Source organism: Elephas maximus, chromosome X (genome assembly GCF_024166365.1).
Source record: "Elephas maximus indicus isolate mEleMax1 chromosome X, mEleMax1 primary haplotype, whole genome shotgun sequence".
Lineage (NCBI taxonomy): Eukaryota > Metazoa > Chordata > Mammalia > Proboscidea > Elephantidae > Elephas > Elephas maximus.
The window spans coordinates 162,752,915-162,774,855 of NC_064846.1; the positions used below are offsets into that span (position 1 = coordinate 162,752,915).

Genomic DNA, 21,941 nt, shown 5'->3' on the forward strand with positions numbered 1-21,941 from the left:
AATGATTGCACAACCAGGGCTCCTGTCGTGTGAGGATTATAGCTTAAGAAACTATGAGGCAGTTCTACTCTGTCCTATAGTGTCACTATAAGCTGGAGTCAACTAGATGGCACACAACAACAGTGGCTAATTAGAGCGTAAGTGTTGTAGAACATTATTTTTTTAAGGCTGGGAAATCAGTTTGTTACAGAACCCCGTTCAGATAAGATCAACAACAACAACAACAACAAAAGATAGTCGTTTTAAAAGAGACGGAGCTCACTCCAATATCAGTGGAATTTATAATTAATGCTCATGTTCCTTCATGGAGTTACCTCTTAAGTTAAACCATTCGATGAGAATCATTGCCTTCTGGCTTGCTGTCTTTTTCCACCAAAACTTAAGGTGTTCTTTTAACTTTTAAAAAGAAAATATTTCATTGTACTTTAGGTGAAGGTTTACAGAGCAAAATAGCTTAATGTCTTTCCCTTCACCGATATCTTTTTAGTAGGTTTTCTCTCCCTCCCTCTTCCATCCCTGCTCACTATCAGAATTTTGTGTGTGTGCGTGTAACCCTTTTCCTGATCTTTTTTTTTTTTTACAGTAGTGGTCTTAGGCAATATTTGTCTTTTTATGATTGACTTATTTGAGTCAGCATAGTGTCCTCCATAACGTCCTCTAGGGTCGCTGTGAGTCGGAATCGACTCGACGGCACTGGGGTTCTGGGTAATGTCCTCCAAGTTCATTCATGTTGTGAGATGTTTCCCGGATTCATCATCATTCTTTATCGTTCATTGCGTAGTATTCCATTGCATGTGTGTGCCACTGTTTGTTTATCCATTCATCTGTTGATGGGCATTTAGGTTATTTCCATCTTTTTGCTATTGTGAATAGTGCTGCAGTGAACGTGGGAGTGCATATGTCTATTTGTGTCATGGCTCTTATTTTTCTAGGGTGTATTACTTAAGAGTGAGATTGCTGGATCTCATGGTATTTCTATTTCTAGCTTTTTAAGGAAGCACCACATTGTTTTCCATGGTTGTACCGTTTTATATTTCCACCAGCAGTGTGTAAGAGTTGCAGTCTCCCCACAATGTCACCAGCATTTGTCGTTTTCTGTTTTTTTGATTAATGCTTGCCATTATTGGGGTGAGATGATATCTCATTGTAGTTTTGATTTTCCTCTCTCTGATGGCTGTTGACAGAGAGAGTTTCTTCATGCGTTTGTTTGCCACCTGAATGTCGTCTTTGGTGAAGTGTTTGTTGATATCCATGCCCATTTTTTAATTGGATTGTCTTTTTGTTGTTGAGGTGTCGAAGTTTTCTATGAGTTTTAGAGATTAGCCCCTTGTTGGATATGTCATAGCCCGAAGTTTTTCCCAGTCTGTAGGTTCTCTTTTTACTTTTTCAGAGAAGTCTTTTGTTGAGCATAGGTGTTTAATTTTCAGGCAGTTCCATTTACCTAGTTTATCTTCTGCTATTTGTGCATTTTTTAATTATGTTTGGTATCCTCTTTATGCTGTGTTACGGCTCCTAGTGTTGTCTATATTTTTTCTTTCATGTTCTTTATAGTTTTAGGTTTAGATCTTTGATCCATTTTGAGGTGGTTTTTATGTATGGTGTGAGGTATGGGTCCTATTTCATTTTTCTGCAGATAGATAGCCAGTTTTGCTAGCAACTTTTCTTTAAAGAGACTGTCTCTCCCCCATTTAATGGACTTTGATGCTTTATTGAAGATCAGTTGTCCATAAAAAAAAAAAAAAACCCATTGCCATCGAGTCAATTCCGACTCCAGCTGACCCTAAAGGACAGAGTAGAACTGCCTCCTAGAGTTTCCAAGGAGCGCCTGGTGGATTCGAACTGTTGACCTTTTGGTCAGCAGCTATAGCACTTAACCACTATTCCACTGGGGTTTCCCAGCTGTCCATAGGTGGATGGATTTGCGTCTGGGCTCTCAGTTGTGTTCCATTGGTCTGTGTATCTGTCGTCGTATCAGTACTAGGCTGTTTTGACTACCATAGCTGTATAGTAGGTTCTGAGATCAGAAAGTGTTGTGAAGCCTCCTGCTTTATTCTTCTTTAATAATGTTTTACTTGTTTAGGGCCTCTTGCCCTTCCATGTAAAGTTAGTGATTAGTTTTTCCACCTCGTTAAAGAATGCTCTTGGGATTTGGATTGGGCTGGCGTTATATCTGTATATTGTTTTGGCTAGTATTGACGTTTTCACAGTGTTAAGTCTTCGTATCCGGGAGCGCACTGTGTTTTTCTGTTTATGTGGGTCTCTTGGTTTCTTGAAGTGGTGTTTTGTAGTTCTTTGATTAAGCCTTTTACGTCCCTGGTTAGATATATTCCTAAGTATTTTATGTTTTGGGGGACTATTGTAAATGGTATTTTCCTCATTTCCTTTTCAAAGGTTCTCTTTGTTGATGTAGAGGAATCCAACTGATTTTTGTATGTCGATCTTGTATCCTGCAACTTTGCCAAATCCCTCTATTAGTTCCAGTAGGTTTTTTGTGAACTTTTTGGGATTTTCTGTGTATAGGGTCATATCTGCGAATAGGAATAATTTTACTTCTTCCTTACCGATTTGAACGCCCTATATTTCCTTTTCTTGCTTTATTGCTCTAACTAGGACCTCCAATACAGTGCTGAGTAGGAGTGGTGATAAAGGGCAGCCTTGTCTGGTTCCCGTTCTCAAGGGGAGTGCTTTCAGTTTCTCTCTGTTGAGGATAGTTTTGGCCGTTGGTTTTGTATAAATGCCTTTTATTATGTTGAGGAATTTTCCTTCTGTTCCTATTTTGGTGAAAGTTTTTGTCAGGAATGGGTATTGGACTTTATCGAATGCCTTTTCTGTGTTGATTGAGATCATCACGTGATTCTTTTCCTTTTATTTATGTGTAGTGGAGTACTTTGATTAATTTTCTGGTGTTGAACCATCCTGACGTGCCTGGTATGAATCCCACTTGGTCGTGATGTATTATTTTTTTGATATGCTGTTGAATTCTATTGGCTACGATTTTTAATTTTTACCTTTGTATTCATGAGGAATATTGGTCTGTTTTTTTTTTTTTTTTAGTGACGTGCTTGCCTGGCTTTGGTATCAGGATTATTCAGGCTTCCTTAAATGAATTCGGGAGTATTCCTCCTTTTTCTGTGTTCTGGAATAGTTTGAGTAGAATTGGTGTCAGCTCTTCCTGAATGTTTGGAAAAACTCTCCAGTGAAGCTGCCTGGGCCCAGGCTTTGTTGTTGTTGTTCGGGAGTTTTTTTTATTACCTCTTCGAACTTCTCGTTATGGGTCTGTTCAGATTTTCTACCTCAGCTTGTGTTAGTTTCGGTAAATAGTGTTTCCAGAAATTTATCTGTTTCCTCTAGGTTTTCAAATTTTTTGGAGTACAGTTTTTCATAGTATTCTGTTATGATCCATTTTATTGAGTTGATTCTGTTGTGACGTCACCCGTCTCATTTCTTACTCGATTATTTGCACCTTCTGTTTTGTCAGTTTGCCCGTGGTTTTTCGATTTTATTGATCCTTTCAAAGAACCAGCTTTTAGTTTGATTCTTTCTATTGTTTTTCTGTTCTCTGTTTCATTTATTTCTGCTCTAATTTGTATTATTTCATTTCTTCTGGCGACCTTGGGCTTCTTTTGCTGCTCACTTTCTAATTGTTTGGGCTGTAGGGTTAATGTTTTGATTTTTGCCCTTTTTTCTTTTTTGATGTGTGCATGTATTGCTATAAATTGACCTTTGAGCACTCTTGGTGTGTCACAAAGCTTTTGGTACGATGTGTTTTTATTCTCCTTTGATTGTAGGAATTTTTTAATTTCATCTTTGATTTCTTCTATTACCCACTAGTTTTTAAGCAAGGCGTTATTCAGTTTCCACATATTTGATTTTTTTTCCTTGTTCTTCCTGTTACTGATTTCTACTTTTAGAGCATTGCGATCAGAGAACATGCTTTGTATTGTTTCCAAGTTTTTTAATTTGTTGAGACTTGCTTTGAGCCCTAAAATGTGGTCTATTGTGGGGAATGATCCACGAGCATTGGAGAAGAATGTATACTTTGCCGCTTATTGGGTGAAGTGTTATGTGTATGTCTGGGAGGTCGAGTTGGTTTTTGTGGAGTATGGATCTTCTTTGTCTTTGAGTTTCTTTCTAGTTTTGTCCTTCACTGGAGGTGGTGTGTTAAAGTTTCCTACTACTGTGGTGGATGTGTTTATTTCTCTTTTCAGTGCTCTTAGAGTTTGTTTTATGTATTTTGAAGCTCTGTCATTGGGTACGTATATATTATTATGTCCTCTTGGTGGATTGTGTGTATAATGTCCTTCCTTGTCTTTTATGGTGGATTTTGCCTTAAAGGCGATTGTCAGAGATTAATATTGCCACTCCTGCACTTTTTTGGTTGTTTGCTTGATATATCTTTTTCCATCCTTTAGGTTTTAGTTTATTTATATCTTTGTGTCTAAGATGCATTCTTGCAGACAGTTTATCAATAAAAAAAAAAAGGCTGTATTTTTTAATCCATTTTATGACTCGTCTCTTTACTGGTGCCTTTAGGTCATTTACATTCAGTGTGATTATCACTAGTTATAAGTTTATCGCTGTCATTTTGTTAGGCTTTTTGTGTGTGTGTGTGTTGGTGGTTTCTTCCACTTAATTTTCTGAGCTGAGTTCTTTTTGATTGTGGAGTTTCTTTTCATTTACTTTGTTGTTGGTTTTGTGTGTACTTAGTCTTTATGATTTTTTTTTTTTTTGATGAGTAAATTTGCTAACTTCCTTTCTGGGTACCCTGAAATTTACCTTTGTCTTCCTTCCTACTTTCTCTTAACTTTTACGATGGGATTCCAAGAGAAGGTGGAAGCCTTGGGATCTGTGGGAGTGTGATCTTTGTGGCCTGTGGAGGCCCTGTGGCCTCCCCTGGGGCTTTGCTGACATTTCCAGGAGCCTGCTGTAGAGATCTGCAGGCCACAAGGTCTGGCCTCTCCAAGTCGCCTAGGGAGTTTAGGGCCAGGGCCATTCAGCTGTCTCTTGATGTCTGTGGTGATCTCTGTCCTGAAGTGAGAGGCTTATCCAAACTACTTTTTCTCTGTAAGAAGTGCCTTTTAATTTTCCTAGTTTTAATTCCCACTTGTCCCAACTCAGTGTGAATTTTTAGGATGTGTGTTTATGTTCACTTGATACCGAGCACCTGGCTCTCAGTGATGTGCCATTTCTGTGGATTTTGGCTACTTGGCTGTCTGCATGGAGGCACTCCAGCTTGAGTGTCCCTTGCCTGTCACATGGTTGGTCCCCTCGCCTCCATTGCAGTGCCATCTTCTTGCCGTGTGCACCACAAGCCATGGAAGCTGCACTCAGACACTCCCTTCTGCTCCTGAAGTTTCACTTTGGTTTATATTTTCCCTCCTGTTTATTTGTAACTTTCATAGAGTCTTGTTTTTAACAAAAATGTTTTAAATAAGATGTTAGTATCTGAATTCACTCTCTTACAGCTTTTGTTCTCTTTTTCCCCTCCCTTCTCCTTCAGACTGTCTGCTTATGGGATATAAATGCAGGACCAAAGGAAGGCAAAATTGTGGATGCGAAAGCAATCTTCACTGGCCATTCGGCTGTTGTGGAGGATGTGGCCTGGCATCTGCTCCACGAGTCTTTGTTCGGATCCGTCGCTGATGATCAGAAACTTATGATGTAAGGCGGAAGGTTCAGCGGGGAGTTAGACGGGTACCCTGAGGGACCATCAGTGATTGTTGTGGACTCTGGTTTGAGTTCTTCTTTTTAAGTTATGTCAGCAACAGTTTTATTGTGGTATAATTGCCTGATGATAAACTGCACACATGTATGTAATGGCCTTTTGACAGGAGAGTCACTGTGCTCTATGAACCAGTACAGTTTCTTATTTACAGAAAGAAAAAAAGACGTGAATGGGAAGAAACATGTCGGGGCTTGGCTGATAGCAAAGTCAGGATCAGGGTGGCTTCAGCTGGAGATGAGGGAGGAAAATGATTCAGTCAGGGCATGGTGCAGCACTGGATTCAGCTGCCTCTGATAACTTTTTAACCTTATAAAGAAAATACTTGTGGCCAAAAGGACAAGACTAGGTTGTAGGTATCAAATTGTTTCATTATCTCCTAGAAGTCTGTACTTTTGTGTGGGCTCGAAATAGTTCGTAGTTAAAACAGAGGACTCTAATGAGAATTCTTAGTTTGTTCAGAGGTTAGGGTTGATCGTTTCAGTTGGGAGTGCTAATTTCCCGTTCCCTGTGTGTTTGGCCTTGGTATCGAGGTGAGCTCCTGCAGCAGTGCTGGCACTTGTGGGGTGCTGCTGTCTTGGAGAAGAGCAGGGGTGTGGGACCAGCTGGTGAGGTGTACTCTTCCCCACGTGTGCTGGCTTTGTATCTTTGTGTTTTTAGATGGGACACCAGATCCAACACCACCTCCAAGCCAAGTCACTTGGTGGATGCTCACACAGCCGAGGTCAACTGCCTGTCATTCAATCCCTACAGCGAGTTCATTCTAGCAACAGGCTCTGCGGATAAGGTTTCTGAAGTTTTTGCAAACTTGGTGTTTACAAACCCAAATGTTTTTGGGCCTTACTTAGATGTTTTAACCTTATCTTACGTAAAGTACCAGAAATAAATTCATTTTGTTATTTTTTTTCTTCAGACGGTAGCTTTATGGGATCTGCGTAATTTAAAATTAAAACTCCATACCTTTGAGTCACATAAAGATGAGATTTTCCAGGTATGTAACAGTTTTCTGGTATTTGTATGTCAGATTTTAGTAGCTATTTGGTAGGGGAAATTTTTAATTTTTTCCAACTATATGGCAGGCATGGGACGTTGCATTTTTAAAAAGCTACTCTTAGTTGTACTATATTAATAAACTAGTGGAGATTTTTTGAGAAGCCAGTTCTGAAGTAGAAGAAAAAGCCTTGCAAAACAGGATCAGTTTAAAAAGCGAAATCCAGGGACTGTTCAGTTGAGGCATGCCAGGTTGGTGGGTCCACAGGGGAAAGATGTCTGCCCTGTACGGGTTTTCAAACAGATTTGCTTAGGTTAAGATAGACCTCACTGAGAACCATCAGTGCTTCTGCGATAGTTATGGGGCTGAATAAGCTCATTGGGACGCCTCCTGAGAGCCTGCCTAGCTGGGGAGTGTGCCCTTCACGGCAGTAGGCCAGGAGACGGGCCCTTTCAGAGCACCTGAAAGGCTAGGAGAAGGGGGTGAGGGCCCTGGCTGTGACCGTGGGCCTGGCCCAGAGAAGACACAGAATGGGAAAAACTGCTAATAAGCACAGTTTTCACAAACCTAGAAATGCATGATTTCTGAAATACATTTTCAAAATATGTATTGTTAGGTCCACTGGTCTCCACATAACGAAACCATTCTGGCTTCAAGTGGTACCGATCGCCGCCTCAATGTGTGGGATTTAAGGTAACTTAGAATCTATTGACAAGAGATTGCACAAATATGCTAATCTGACAGATTACACAATAGTTGATAAACTATAAGAGCAATTCACTAATCTGCTTTAATAAACCTAATATTAAAGTAACTACTAAGTACTTTGAAGATCTTTTGCTCCATAAAATAGAGGTGAACCACTGAGTCAACAGATCAACTATAAAATGCATTTCTGTTTTCTAGTGATATTCATGCATGTGCACACGCACACGAGTGAGTATCCATCCAGGGCGCACTTTAACATCCAAATGATTGTATTTAAAACACTTGCTGTAAAAGGCATCACCATGTTGTTCCTGTCTGGAGTCTGAGAGTGTACTGGCAGGATTGTTCTTAAAGTCATAGTTTTTTATTGAAACCTGTGAGAGCCTGAACTCGATGGGACTGCTTTGTTTTTCCGGGTCTCAGAGGTTTTTCACCTTTGACAGGGTGCAGTCTTACCACTTTTCTATCACTCGTTTCATTGCAGAATATTTGCGTTTTCTTCTCTGACAGGTTTCTGCCTTACACAGGGTCCAGCTTTCATAGGATTTACTCATTTGCTCACCATTTATTCAGCAGGTGTGGGCTCCTGCTGAGCGTTGTATAAGGCTGATGGTAGCCTCGTGAACAGACAAGCACAGCCCATGCTGTCAGAGACCTTAGATTCTTCCGGGGGCTTAATTCTATATATAAGTTTCTCCCAATTCTTCAAGTTCCTTGACCAGAGTTGATGTGGATGTTCTGAGAATATCAGGTTGCTTTCCTTTTTTGGTTTGGGCCTTTAGAGCCACTAAACTAAACTAATCCATAACATGGCATCGTCTTAAGTTTAAATCATTAACTTAGAAAAAAAAATAATTTCCCACTGTATTAAATTTATTGCTTTCAAGCAGACTAAATTTAGTATGTTGAAACCAAGGCTGCCTTAATTATAGAGACAGAAGACTCATCCTTCCGTATCTGGGACAGAGACGTTGCTGAATAAAGTCCTAGTATAAAGCTTCTAAACATCGAAGGTTTGGGGTTCTTACGGAACAATCTCTGGCCCTGTTGGATACTTGAAAATACAGAAAATCTGTAAGCAGACATTTGAGTATATTCTGCCTCCATTTTATTTAGAAAAAAATTTTAATAGTAAAATTAAAAATCTAAAAAAGACATAGTTGTCATGTGAAGGGTACAACAAGGTCTGGAAGTCTCATGCCCTGGCAACTGAATTGCACCCAAATGTGCCAGTAATAAACTTGGAGGCATTGTGGAATTTATTCTTAAAATTCATTTATGACTTTTGCTGTTACATTAGATAAAATCAAGGTGGTCATTGTTAGCGACTGTACTCATGACAGAGGGAGGAGAAACTTAACTGGCAATCCCACGTGTTTGGGTTTCTTTGATTAGCTTTATGAAGAGGGACAAAAAATATTTCGAAGGTTCTGTGTTTTGGCTCTTTTTCCGACAGTTTTTACTAGCAGGGTTCAGCTTTGGGCTAGATAAAAGGTAGGGCTGATATTGGTGTGTAATTTTGATTGAGTGCTGTCACCTTGGGCTGCGGGTGAGTTCTGCAAACCGAAGTCTTGCAGAGAAGAACGAAGTGAAACTGAAAACCTTTCTTTGGCTTATACCACCCGTGATGAAAGTTGCGTGCTCTGTTGCCGTATCTTAGATCTGTAGGACTGCTGCGTGGTCTTACCGCACTGCTGGGATGAAAAAGACTGCGCGTTAGTCTCGTTTAGATCTTTTATATACTTCTCACCTTTCATTCTAAGACAGTAAGCAGCACGGTTACAGTAGTGACTGAATTTTAAGGTAACGTGTATTGTTAACAATTTCTCATCCTCTTGCTTCAGTTATGAACATCTTACCCCATTTCTAGAATTCAATTATGAACAAGTCTTAGCCCAGTTGTAGAAAGTAACATTCTATACCCTCCTACCAAAACTATATGAAAATTAATTGATATCAGTGTGGCAATAAGCAGCTGTTTTTCAGGTGAGTTGAATATGGGTGTTCGTATGTTTGTGTTTGGGCGTGTTTTAGGGTGTGCCTTCTGAGCTGATACAGGCTTTGTGTACATTCGTGCTATAGGAAATGTCAGTACTAAAAGCATTGTGTTCTTTCTTAACAGTAAAATTGGAGAAGAACAATCAGCAGAAGATGCAGAAGATGGGCCTCCAGAACTCCTGGTACATGTTGACTTTCTTGCACAAGATGAAATGTCATCTGCAGATTGGGTTATTTGTAATGGGTCTGTTTATCTTGATAACGTGTCCGAACTTCAAGTTCTAACTTTTTTTTTTTTAGTTTATTTTTTTGTTGTTGAGAATATACGCAGCAGAACATCAAGTTCTAGCTCTTGAAGATGATTTCAAAATGGAAGTCTTGAAGGTTATCTTGACCATGTTTCAGTATTTATTGGAACTAGTAAATTACAGCCCAGTAGGTTTTTAAGAATTTTCCACTTAAAAGTAGTTTGAGATATCCTGGAAAATAGTGGGTAGTAATTTCGCACTGATTTCAATTGTAGTATTTCTGAAGTTTTTGGGGGGGGAGAGGGGAGTGTATTGATACTGAATTAGCAATACTTAACACTTAAAGTATGGGTATTCTTAATGACCATGATTTTTAAGTTTCCTACTGAGAAAATGAATGCTTCATCCATCTGACTGATGTCAGCAATGCCCAGCCATCTCCCTCCTGTTTGTCCTTCAGTTATCTCCGCGTGTAAGCCCCCCCACCCAGGTTCACCTGATGGTGTCCATCCTTGTCCGTCTGTCTCTCAGAGACCTTCAGGGCCTACTTCAAGTCACTTTTCTCTGAAGCGTTGCCAGCCTTAGCAGTGGTTTCCTTGTCCTTGCTTTAAATTCAACACTTGTCTCACCCGTCATTTGGCACATAACCAGTCATTGCTCTGTGATGTCTGTTTTCTTTAGCTCTTAGTCCTATAGGGTCACTGTGAGTCGGAATAGACTCGACGGCAGTGGGGTTTTTTTAGGCCTTTATTTAATTGGTTGTACACTGGGTCCTCTGTCCACCAGTTTTAAAAGGTAAAGAAGGCCCTTGCGAGTAAGCCCAAGTTTTATTCTTCTGCTTAAAGAACAAGGTTTCTCAACACACTGCTGCCCTGTACTGATGGCAGCAAAAACCAAAAGCCTATTGCCGCTGAGTCAGTTCCAACTCATTACGCTGAGCGACTTCTTTAAAATCTGTTTTGCGAAGCAGGGTTTGATGGTTTTTAAGTATTTTCTAGATACGGTGTAGCTGCCAGCTATTTTTCCTCAGCTGTTTGACTTCTTCCTTTAGCATACTGTTTTCAAGGTTTCCAGCTCCTTTGCTGTTGCAAGGAGAGGAGAATGTATTACTTTGTATGTGGTGGCTCTGCAACAATATCATGGTCCTTGATAAAATCCACTAGGATGTTGACTCTTTTCATTAAAAAAAAAAAATTTTTTTTTTGCCTGAAATCAAGGGACATGAAAATACCATAAACTGGAGGCTGACTCTAACTAATATAACAATATGTTGTATTGATGATTCAATTTCTGTATATATTCCAAGGCAGCGAGCTTACCATATTTTTTCACTTGTGTACCCCCTTAAGGGTATTATGAAAAGCTGTTTATCCATCTTCCATTCTTGAACTGATAAAATTATCAGGTAAAATGGTTACATTGCATACAACTGGACAAGAGAGTCCATTGTTGAACAAGAACGCAGTCAGACTTTCTGCCACAAAGTGTGACTTTCTACTTTGAAACAATGCATTAATACTGCCCTTTTGACAACTGTTTCTTTGGAATCTTAATCCTAAAGTAAATAAAGCACAGAGCTTTCCCATGAGGTGGTCTCCAGTGAACTCTAGCCTCCTTCCTTCAGCATTTCTCAGCAGAGCTCTCTTGCCTTCGCCCTCACTGGGACTCTGGAGCTCTGCTTTTGGAGCCCCAAGGGCTTTCTCACCCTGGGCCAGTGCACCTTGGCTGATTGAGGGTGGGTGACCAAGGAGGGGCGAGATGTACCTTTGCTTTGGGAAAGTGAATCTGTGAAAGGGGTTAGAGAATCGGAGACTCCTCGGGTAGGCCAACTTCAGGGAATGACTATCTGGAAATGCGTTATTTAAACACTTGCACCTAACTGTGTATGTTAGAGGACTCTAGAGTTAATGCTTACTGCACTGGGTATGGAAATGGCATCGTGGTCATGCAGGACAATGTCATTAGGCTTATGAGAAAGCAGGCTGGAGGACTTAATGGTGAAGTATCCAATTTGCAACTTTCCAGTAGTTCAGCAAGTGTGTGTATGTTTGTGTGAACATGGATGGATAGAGATAAAAGAAAGTGTATGTAGCAAAATACTAGTATTTGGTGAAACTAGGTGAAGGGTATATGGGTGTTAATTGTACTGTTCTATCAACTTTTCTGAAAGTTTGGAAATTTTCAAAATACTAAGTGGTAAGGGCTAGATTACTGACCCTATACCTCCTCCCTCCAAACCATGGGAACAGGATCTCCGAGTTGAAAGACCCGTGGTATAAAAACAAACTTTTAAAATCTTTAATGAATACAAGTGTCAGATTACCGTGACAGCATATGAAATGAAGGCTTTTTTTTGTTGTTGTTGTTCTTATTAACAGTTTATTCATGGAGGACACACCGCCAAGATCTCAGATTTTAGTTGGAACCCCAATGAGCCTTGGGTTATTTGCTCGGTGTCTGAGGATAACATCATGCAAATATGGCAAATGGTGAGCTAAAAAAATTGTTTTTCCTGGATAGGAGACATTTACAGTGATATAGCAGACATTTTTCAAATATTTAGGTGCATATTGTACCAAGTATTTATAGAAAAGAGAATTTCAACCATTTTGACAGCACAACGTTTAGTTCAGTACTAGGGCTTTATCCACCATTTCTATCACCTGTGGGTGGGGAGAGATCTCTATATAAACACACAGATGTAGATGCAGCTTCTGCGCCACTGTTTGTGACTGGCGCAGTGTTTTGTCAAGTGGCATCTCTACTGTGTCGTGGCCATGAAGGATACCGGAGGAAAATGTCAAGGCAGTCAAATGGCACTGAGTTTTCTGATGATGAGCACTGAGTACTTGACCTTTTGAAGATCTTTTGTTGCTAACCAACCTTTTTAGCAGCATCAGGGCTATCGTTCCCCCCGGGTGTTTCAAAATGCTTTTGGAAAACTTTTTATGAACAGTAATTGAAAAAAGTTGTATGTAGGTAGCTTTGTATGTATGTGTGTGGAATTACACAATTGCAAATAATTTTTGAGAATACTGGCCTACCTTTTCTCATGAAATTATTGATGTTGGTGGGGGGGGAACCACGAAAACGAAACTGGTAAATAAATCACCCTAGGAATGTGCCCATATTTAATTTCTAATACTGAAACACGTTGTTCAATGAATCCTAAGATCTAGTCAGACAGAATTATGACATGCCGTTTTTAGATGCTTTTATAAAAACCACGGGAGTTTTACCTACAGACTTATTTGGTTTTCTCCAGGCTGAAAACATCTACAATGATGAAGAGTCAGATGTCACAGCATCGGAACTGGAGGGGCAAGGATCTTAAACCCCAAGGCCAAGAGATTTTTCTGTTGAATGAAATGTTCCATGAATGCTTGCCTTATCGAGCGCCAGAAAGGCATTGTATAGTAGGAAACCTGAGTGGGTGGCATGACGTTCTTTACCTTTGATTCTAGCACTTTCAAGTGAGCTGTTGCGTACTGTATCATATTGTAGCTGTTAGGGAAGAAAGGGATGTTGCCTAAGAGAAAGCATCTTCTTTGTTTTAAAGTACAAGTAGCAGGGGTACTGCCTTTGATTCCACTGTTTTAAGTCCTTGTTTTCTCAAACTAAATGCTTGCTGTTCCCAAATATGCAAGAATAACTTTTACACTTTTTCCCTCCAATACTTCTTGATTGGCTTTGCATAAATAAAGTTTTAAAATAAATTTCGTTTTCTTCTTTTAGGAGCATGCTAAAGAGTAGAAATGGGTCAAATTTGACTTTGTCTCCAGTTTCCTTGTTTTATAAGTGAGGAAGCTGTTAATGCATACACGTAGAACTTTTATTACGTTTCTTTCCAGGGCACGTGCTTGTCCTAATCCAGAATGGGGGAAGAGGGGCTAGTCATCTATTTGGTGGTTGATTTGTAAAAAAAAAAAAACACACCATTCAACCCATATGCTCTTTGTGCCTTCACTTGGGCAGTTTTAAACAAACACTAGCTTTCTCCCCAAGAGATGAAAGCTTGTTTGCTCCTATAGCAGGACTCATCAAAGGGGACACGCCAGCCTGCAATTTGGCCTCTTGGCCTGTTCTTGCAGGGCCTACCAGGTAGGAATGGTTTTCTTATTTTTAAAGGGTCATTTAACAAAGAAATATGGAATGCCAACCCCTCTTTATAGGATTACATGTGCTTAAGCCTAAGACCCTTGCTATGTTCAAGTATCCCTTGTTGTCCAAATAGGTGTATGCTGAGGCCAGCTCAGACTGTGGAAATGTGGAGTCCCTGTAGGTTTCAAAAGTCTTGACAGAAGCTGTGCTCTGTAATTCTAGAGCCCTCTATTTTAAAGGGAAAAATAGGTACTAATCAGGTACATAAAATGAGATTTCCCTCAACCAAGCAGAAGATTGTTGGTTCGTACAATAATTAAGCTGTTTTAAAACCTGAGAAAGCAGCTATCTACAAGTCTTAGGACCTGATTCTCCTCATAGAATTAAGGACACACAGGTAACAAAAAATACACAGAAGCTGTGAAATTTCTCATACATATTTACTGAAGCTATACAGAATTGAGTAGATAAAATCAGATTCACATCAGTGAAAAATCTCTACAAAATGTCTTTGAAAAGCAAAACAAGACTGCCTCTTAATTCATATCCTCATGAAAGATGTGGGCTGTAAAAATAAAGCAGTGTGTTTAGCACAAACTAGAAGATATCTGCATCATTTTTTTCACAGTTATTACCATCTACAGTCTGAAAGAGGTAGATTTTTCTGCAACACCTGAGAATTGAATTGTGATCACCAGGTGTAATAAAGGCAGTTGCATACATACATACACACATAACTCAAAATCACTGGTCTCAAGACCAAGAAATGTATTCTTATAGTCTGAGGATGAAATGGTCCATTATCGAAGACTCAGGTTTGTTCTACACCTTGGAGTCTGTCACTATAAACAGTACAAATCAAGATTCCGTGATGGTGCAACAAATGCAGTTTGAGTGAGTGAACATTTAAACCTTTTCTGAGCCTAGTAGCATTACAGTGTTCTAGAATACGGGAGATACAGGGTGTGCTACAAAGCCACAACACTGGGCTGGTGAGGTGATTGCTTTGGGAGAGTGTCCTCCTCGGAGGGCCGTGTTTTTAGTCTTCACAGGGTAATGGGAAGAGAGATTCAGAAAGGACACCAAATGCATCCCCAACAGAGTCCATGTCCTTTAAACACCATGATAGCGTCTAGCTACAAATACATCGTAAGCCGTAAGCAGCAGGCCAAGTACTAATCGCATTTGCTTAACAAAGCCCTTGAAAATAAGCCACAGGTCCAAGATTCACAATCGTCCACACACAACAAGTACCACAGAGCGACACGGTGGGCCACAAAGCTGGCTGAATAAAATGCCACAAGCTGTACACCTCGAAGAGTTCCTGTGAAAACTGATCATTACTACTAATTTTAAGGTAGATTACACTTCTGCTATATACCTTCGTTGATGAGTCCCGTATTTCCTCTCGCAGCCGAAGGGGGAGTACTTACAAAAGGCTGCAGGAGGCTGTTTTTGTTTCTGCTTCCGCCTCATTTTGACAGTAATGAGATAACCTGCTTTGCAGGTATCTCGCCCTCTGCTCTCTAGACCTTGATGAAAATGATGGGCGGTGGAAGCTGAGGTATAATCCTCCACTCCAGTGCTGCTTGCCATGTATTGGCAATTTTCAATTCTTTCAGCCCAGTTTAGACCATGAATGTGACAGGACCTCACAGAGAACTTTAACAAAGAGAAAACTTTAACTGGACAGAAGAGAACAGTTTATTCACTCCAGTAATCAATTTAAGAAGTGTCAGTTTGATAGTTTTGCTCAGTGGAATGTCTAGCAGAACGTTTTTTACAAAAAGTATTTCAATGCAAATTATACCAGGGACACAACTTTCATCAGTGCAGCCTGATTAATCATTTCCATAATTTAGCCACATTCGACACTGGGGAAAAAAAGCCAAAAGTTAAGGAACTAACGCAAAAGTTACGTGCTTTAATTTAGCATTTCCCCCATTCCAAGTGCAGGGACCTTGATAATACTTTTTTTTTTTTTTTTAAATCACAGTATATAAGGGGTGAGAAATAGACTGAAAGCCTACACAAATCACGACTGACACCCTGCCAAGTTTTCCCAAAGTAAAAATGTTTGTTCCAGTCTTTTATGTTTTGGAAATGAAATCAGTTTCCTCCTAACTGAAACTGATTTCTGAAAACTGATTTCGTTTCCTACTAGCAAAACATTCTCAGAACAGTTGAACACCAACCTGCACGAAACCAGAAGGTAACAGACGGACTTTTTGCCTGTTGAAAGCTACCCATGAATTTACCGTCGTCTTAAACTGACGTGAACAGTTGTTTTCAGAGCATAACCAGCTTTCCGTGGAAGTGGAGAATAGTACCAAATCCCAAATTGAAATCAAGTAAGACCAATACCCTCTGCAGTCAGCCTTCAGGTGGTGCAAATCCCACACACCTGTTCTCACCTGAAACCTAAGCTTGTTTGTCCAGTGTTTTGCCTGTATGTACTACTTGGTTTACAAGAGACATCTTTATATACATACCCTACCACAGCTTTGAAGGGTTTGAGGCTTGTGGCCATCTCAATTTGTCAAGTGATATATTAACAGAAAGCCAATTTAGATTAAATACGCTTGGCTTGCTTCTGATCCAGCACTAGAGTTTTATTTTCACTTGGCATTTAAATGGGCTGTTTAGACAAAACTAATCATCTTTATGTTTTCTTTTGTTGAATCATATTAAGGGGAAGCCAGGAAATTTAATAGTTTTCACATCAAGGAAACATTATCAGAACAGAGTTCCCTGGTAATGGTGGGCCCTGTCCTGACTGAAATTTCAATTATGGGCAAGGAGCAGGGAAAAGGACCAGGCAATGAGTGCATGCATTCCAGTGAAGGGGAAAATGAGGCAGATGTGCAACACAGCTGAGGAAAAGGTAGAGATTCAAAAGAGACTGCTAAGCCGCCTCCTGTACCACCACATTAAGTCCAGTAGTTCTAAGAAAAATACAGTTATGGTAGAAAAAGTAAGAAAGTTTTCACCACAAAACCAACAGTTAACTACTAGCAGAGAAAGTTATACACAAAATCTCTCTCGATACAGTGATCACACACTTAGTCAAGGGAATCAATGCCTGGAATCGTGCCAGCGCACAGGGTCTCTCGGGCAGCCTCGGGCTCTGCCGCCACAGGGGCTCTGGGGGCACCGACGGAGGCCAGGCTCGGCTCCTTGTGGGGCTCCAGGGCAGCGCAGGGCTGTGACGCCGGCACCATTAACTCCACGTCTGCTGCTCGGACCGAGACCTGCCGTTTAAGGACTTCCACCTTCTCGTTGAGCTCATTTCTTTCAGTCTGAAGAGCTCTACACAGCTTCTCCAACCGTTCCAGTTTTATCTGAAAGGCCTTGTATTCTTTATCTCGGACAGTCTTCTGTAAGGAAAACAATTTTTGTAACCTTGTTAAACAGGTTATTGTATAAAAAAAAAATAAAAAAATCTGAGCCATGTTGCAAACTATCACCTCTTGAACATGTTCAATTTTTTAAACTTTATTTATTGTGCTGTTTAAGTGAAAAGTTTACAAATCAAGTCAGTTTCATACAAAAACATACATATGCCTTGCTATGTACTCCTAGTTGCTCTCCCCCTAATCAGACAGCACATTCCTTGTCATCTCCCCTCCAGACAGGAGCTGCCCTCATGGTCTCATGTGTCTACTTGGGCCAAGAAGCTCACTCCAGTATCGTTATCTATCTTATAGTCCAGTCCAATCCGTGTCTGGAGGATTAGCTTCAGGAATGGTCCCAATCTTGGGCTAACAAAGGGTCCGGGGACCATGACCTCCGCGGTCCTTCTAGTCTCAGTCAGACCATTAAGTCTGGTCTTTTCACGAGAATTTGGGGTCTGCATCCCACTGCTCTCCTGCTCCCTCAGGGGTTCTCTGTTGTGTTCCCTGTCAGGGCAGTCATCGGTTATAGCCGGGCACCATCTAGTTCTTCTGGTCTCAGGCTGATGTAGTCTGATTTATATGGCCCTTTCTGTCTCTTAGACTCATAATTACCTTGTATCTTTGGTGTCCTTCATTCTCCTTTGCTCCAGGTGGGTTGAGACCAATTGATGCATCTTAGGTGGCTGCTTGTTAGCATTTAAGACCCCAGACGCCTCTCACCAAAGTGGGATGCAGAACGTTTTCTTCATACATTTTGTTACGCCAACTGACCTAGATATCCCCTGAAACCATGGTCCCCAAACCCCCGTCCCTGCTACTCTAGCCTTCGAAGTGAACATGATCAGTTTTTAAAAACACCTCTGAACATTCTATGTAGCTTCACTGCATACGCATCTGAGTATACCAATCGATATTTCACATAGTAATACTGTTCTAGGGCAACACAAGTTACCTCTTTGCTGCGTTTCTTAAAAATAACCAAAATCCACTTAGCTTTTAAAAAAACACTTTGTATTGATGGAATATTGAAGAAATTCAAGATGTCAGTCACAAAGACCAGCAGAACTAAGTTTTAGAGGCCGAATTAAAAACAAAAAGGAGTCACCTTATTTCTATGTAATTTCTGTTCTGCCAATCTTTAGATGCGCATAAGATACCTGCATAAATATGCCCCAGCATTTTCTCTTGTGAGATGCTATGAACTAGTTAGTCCTATCAAGTTTCTGAATGTGTGAAATTTAGTGATTGCAAATGCATCCTATTTCAGCTTTATAGTAAGAGGGGCAAAAAGTATTTTGTTGCCTTTTTAAGAAGATTAAGTCAAGATAATCAGTTGGGTTGTTCGCTGTGTTCTCTCCACTGGGAAGTTCGTCCAGTGTTTCTCCAGGTGTGAGCCCCATCTTAACAGGCCAGCGTTTGATGCAAGTTTGAGAAACCACTGCTGCAGAAGCAAGCAAAACCTAGATGCTTTCCAGCTGTCTCCTACCCAAATCTGGCCTAAGGAACTGGGCAGTAAGCAGCTTGAATACCTCACTCAGTACCCTGCACCAACAACCTCAATTTCCGTTGGAAAAGGCATCATATAACCAAGTCTGCAGTTACCTGAGCCCTCACAAATTCTACTTTTAACACAGTCCTATCACAATCTTGTCGGTAACTCGTTACCCCGATAGATTCCTGAAGTTAACGAGCCCCCTAAGAATACACCTTATTCATGAAAGACCACCTCACCTCTTCAGCCATCTGCAGAAGCGCTTTATTATTGTTTTCCCATTTGGTACGCCACACTATCGTTTCTTTTTCCAATTTTTTAATTTTCTTGGTCATCTGTAAATCAACATGATTGCAAATTTAAGTTCCATTTCTCACTTCTACACCCTGTCCTGCCACAAAACAAGTATTTTGTGTGTCCCTCCCCTCCTCCATCAGTGAGTGTCCGTGCCCCACCCAGCTGACAGCTGTGGAGGTCTTTGTAAAAGGAGCTGGGCCCGGCTGCGGGTAGCAGAGCCGATCTCAGAAGCTCCTCGGCTGACCACAGCAAGAACCAAAGCAAGGTTCCTATTATAAGAAAATCAAAGGTGATTTCCTCAACTCTGAGGAAGCAGCCTGTGGGAAAAGTCATCAGACACCAGGCTCTGGAACGCTTTCAGTTAAGGCTGGAATGCAAGCCCTCATTACAGCAGGGGTAGCAAGCAACGAGAGCCCCATCTCCCCAAGTTGTGTGAAAAAAATGCATGCTTGTGAGTTTTCTGGAGAGATGGTCCATTACATGAGTTCATAGATTCTTGAATCTTGGGACTTGTTGGCCCTAAAAAAGATTAAGAATTGGTGCTCTACCACAACGTCCAAGCCCACATCAGTTTCCCAACTAGGGGCAGCACAATTTAGGTAAGACTCCAGTGACCAAGAAACAAAGTACTTCATCCTTAGCTTTGGTTATCCTCATAACTTCCAAGGCTGTTTGACTTCATATTTTGCCAAAGATAAAATGGGTGCAAAAATAAGGGCAACGTGACTAAACCTAGGCTGCAAGAACCAAATTTTCAGAAATTCAGAATAAGCTGTATCTCTATGCCCTTCAATCAGCCTCGTTTTCAATATTTGTATTCACTGTTGACCATTCAAAGTGGGGCACTGAGCCAGGTGCTGTTAAGGGAAACAAAGAGAAGACAGAGCCAATAGCCTGGGCCCTGGGCAACTACACATACAACTGTAATACAAGGCAAACTGGGACAAAGGCCATGGGATAGCTCAGGGGAGATCAAGGCTGCATGCTGACCTACAGTGATCTCTGTAGCCATAGCAGAGAAGAGCATGCTCCAGTCCAGAGGATTCTCCAGAAGGAGAGCTAACTGGGCAGTCCTTCTCTTAAATTCTGTTCCACCTCAATAGGCGAGCATGTGCTGCGTCCAGCTAACACACTTCCACTGCCCCTGACACTGGACTGGGGCCTCAACGGAAGGACTGGCAGACAGAAGGCCTCTGCTGCTCACTGAATTCTCCAGATTACTGGGTCTAAAAATACCTGAAGGTGGTAATTTGAGCACTTAACATGTGCCAAGCACTGTTTGAAATACTCTATTTTATGAAAAGTGGGTATTTTTGTTGTCCTCATCTTTAATGACGAAGGAACAGAAAGGCACGGAAAGCTAAACAACTTGTCCACAGTTATACATTAAATGATGCAACTGGGCTATTAACCCAGGGACTTTGACTACCGAGCACGTGCTCTCAGCCGCTCCGTAAGAGCTAATAATAAGAGCTAATAATACCTGCGACTAACACCAACTGAATGCTCACAAAGTGCCAGGCACTACTGTACTTATCCCCAGTTACCACCATTTCTAAAAATCCCCCGTTTAATAAGGATGGATGGATATGGACAGATGGATGGATGGACACGAAATTCATTTTGGTTGATACGTATATATCAACCAACCAAGATGTGTAATGACTCTTCTGGGCTTGCAGGTTTTTCCAGGGGAGTAATTACCTGAAGTGATTAAACAATAAATACAAACAAAAAAAAGCATCACTTTATTTCTAACAAATTTTATGTCACAGAGGAACTTTAATAAAGATAGAACTTCAAGAGCATAAGGGTCATTAGCTACGTGGGGTACACGGAGGGCAAGATGCGTGAAGATGCCAATGGAAGACCAGAGAAGAGAAAATTGAGACAGCATCATAACATACACTCGCCCACACAGTAATCATGCTTAAAAGCGTTTCTTATATAAATCTGCTTTTACGTAATATTCTACTAAAAATATGCAAGTACCTTTTCCATTTCCTGCCTGAAGGTTGTAAAAAGTTCATTGCTTTTTGCCATGGTAGTCTGGAATTCTTCAAACTTATCCATATAAAGAGAAAGCTACAGGAAAAAGTATTAAATATTCTGAGTTCCAGGTAGGCAATTTAAAACCCCAAAGGCGTTCAAAAGAACACAATATGGTTAAACACTGTTATAAGTGATAGAAATAAGAACAACGGCACACCCGATCCTTGAACACCAGAGATGGCTGAAATGCATTTAAACTTACTATTGCTGATGTAACCATCTTTCAACGCAAGTGTTGAAACTGCAGACATTTCCTAGCTCCGTCAATTATAATAAAACGCTGAAGTATAGCAGTATGGCTCGAAATTTCACACAACCATAATATGCTTTATGAACTATCCCCCACTTGCATTTAAAAAATTGTCCTTGGAAAAAGATCTTTCTTTTAGAATACCATGTGCATAATTCTTAACTTGGTATCAAGGATATCTCTTTCCTTAACACAGGCAGGAAAAATAAAACAGAAGCCAAAGAATTGGTTTGGTTGGGAAAGAAAGAATTCCGTGGGAATCTAGTTAAGAGAAAAAGAAGGAGTCACCTTTTTCTCAAACCCCTTGGAACAGGAGTTCAGGGAAGTGAGGGAGGCCCAAGAGGGGTGAGAACAGTTAGGGAAAGCTTCATGTCGGTGAGGCCTGGCCTAGGCCTCAGGATGGGCTGAATTAACGCATTCCAGAACAGATGGGAACCGTTCAGAGATGCCTAATGACATTTTCAGGATGAGGAAACAGAGGCCCAGAGGAACAGTGTGTTGCCCAAGATCACACAATACACAGACCAAAAGCAGAGGAGAATCAAAGCTCATCAGAGGCGGAACAAAAGCAGAAACAATGCTTCCGCCTTTCAGCAGCGACGCATCAGGAGCACAGCCCACCGTGGCCAGGCGGGCTGGGCCACACGGGAAGCGCAGGAGAAGCAAGTCCTGCCCTACGTGGGAGGA

At 40.8% G+C, this 21,941-nt stretch overlaps 2 protein-coding genes across 2 annotated transcripts in view; one reads left to right on the forward strand and one right to left on the reverse strand.

Moving 5' to 3' along the window:
• The window catches only part of RBBP7 (RB binding protein 7, chromatin remodeling factor), a 28,427-nt gene extending 15,044 nt beyond the window's left edge, over nucleotides 1-13,383 (forward strand). The window contains exons 6-12 of the mRNA XM_049873387.1: nucleotides 5,501-5,661; nucleotides 6,383-6,509; nucleotides 6,636-6,713; nucleotides 7,330-7,406; nucleotides 9,544-9,601; nucleotides 12,046-12,156; nucleotides 12,933-13,383. Coding sequence (XP_049729344.1) covers nucleotides 5,501-5,661; nucleotides 6,383-6,509; nucleotides 6,636-6,713; nucleotides 7,330-7,406; nucleotides 9,544-9,601; nucleotides 12,046-12,156; nucleotides 12,933-13,001 — 681 coding nt within the window. The 3' untranslated portion in view covers nucleotides 13,002-13,383. The remainder of the gene's footprint in view (nucleotides 1-5,500; nucleotides 5,662-6,382; nucleotides 6,510-6,635; nucleotides 6,714-7,329; nucleotides 7,407-9,543; nucleotides 9,602-12,045; nucleotides 12,157-12,932) is intronic.
• Nucleotides 13,384-14,189: 806 nt separating this feature from the next.
• The window catches only part of TXLNG (taxilin gamma), a 49,968-nt gene continuing 42,216 nt past the window's right edge, over nucleotides 14,190-21,941 (reverse strand). Inside the window, exons 8-10 of the mRNA XM_049873386.1 lie at nucleotides 20,945-21,037; nucleotides 18,895-18,990; nucleotides 14,190-17,145 (exon numbers count right to left, since the gene is read on the reverse strand). Of these exons, the coding sequence (XP_049729343.1) occupies nucleotides 16,831-17,145; nucleotides 18,895-18,990; nucleotides 20,945-21,037 (504 nt within the window). The 3' untranslated portion in view covers nucleotides 14,190-16,830. The remainder of the gene's footprint in view (nucleotides 17,146-18,894; nucleotides 18,991-20,944; nucleotides 21,038-21,941) is intronic.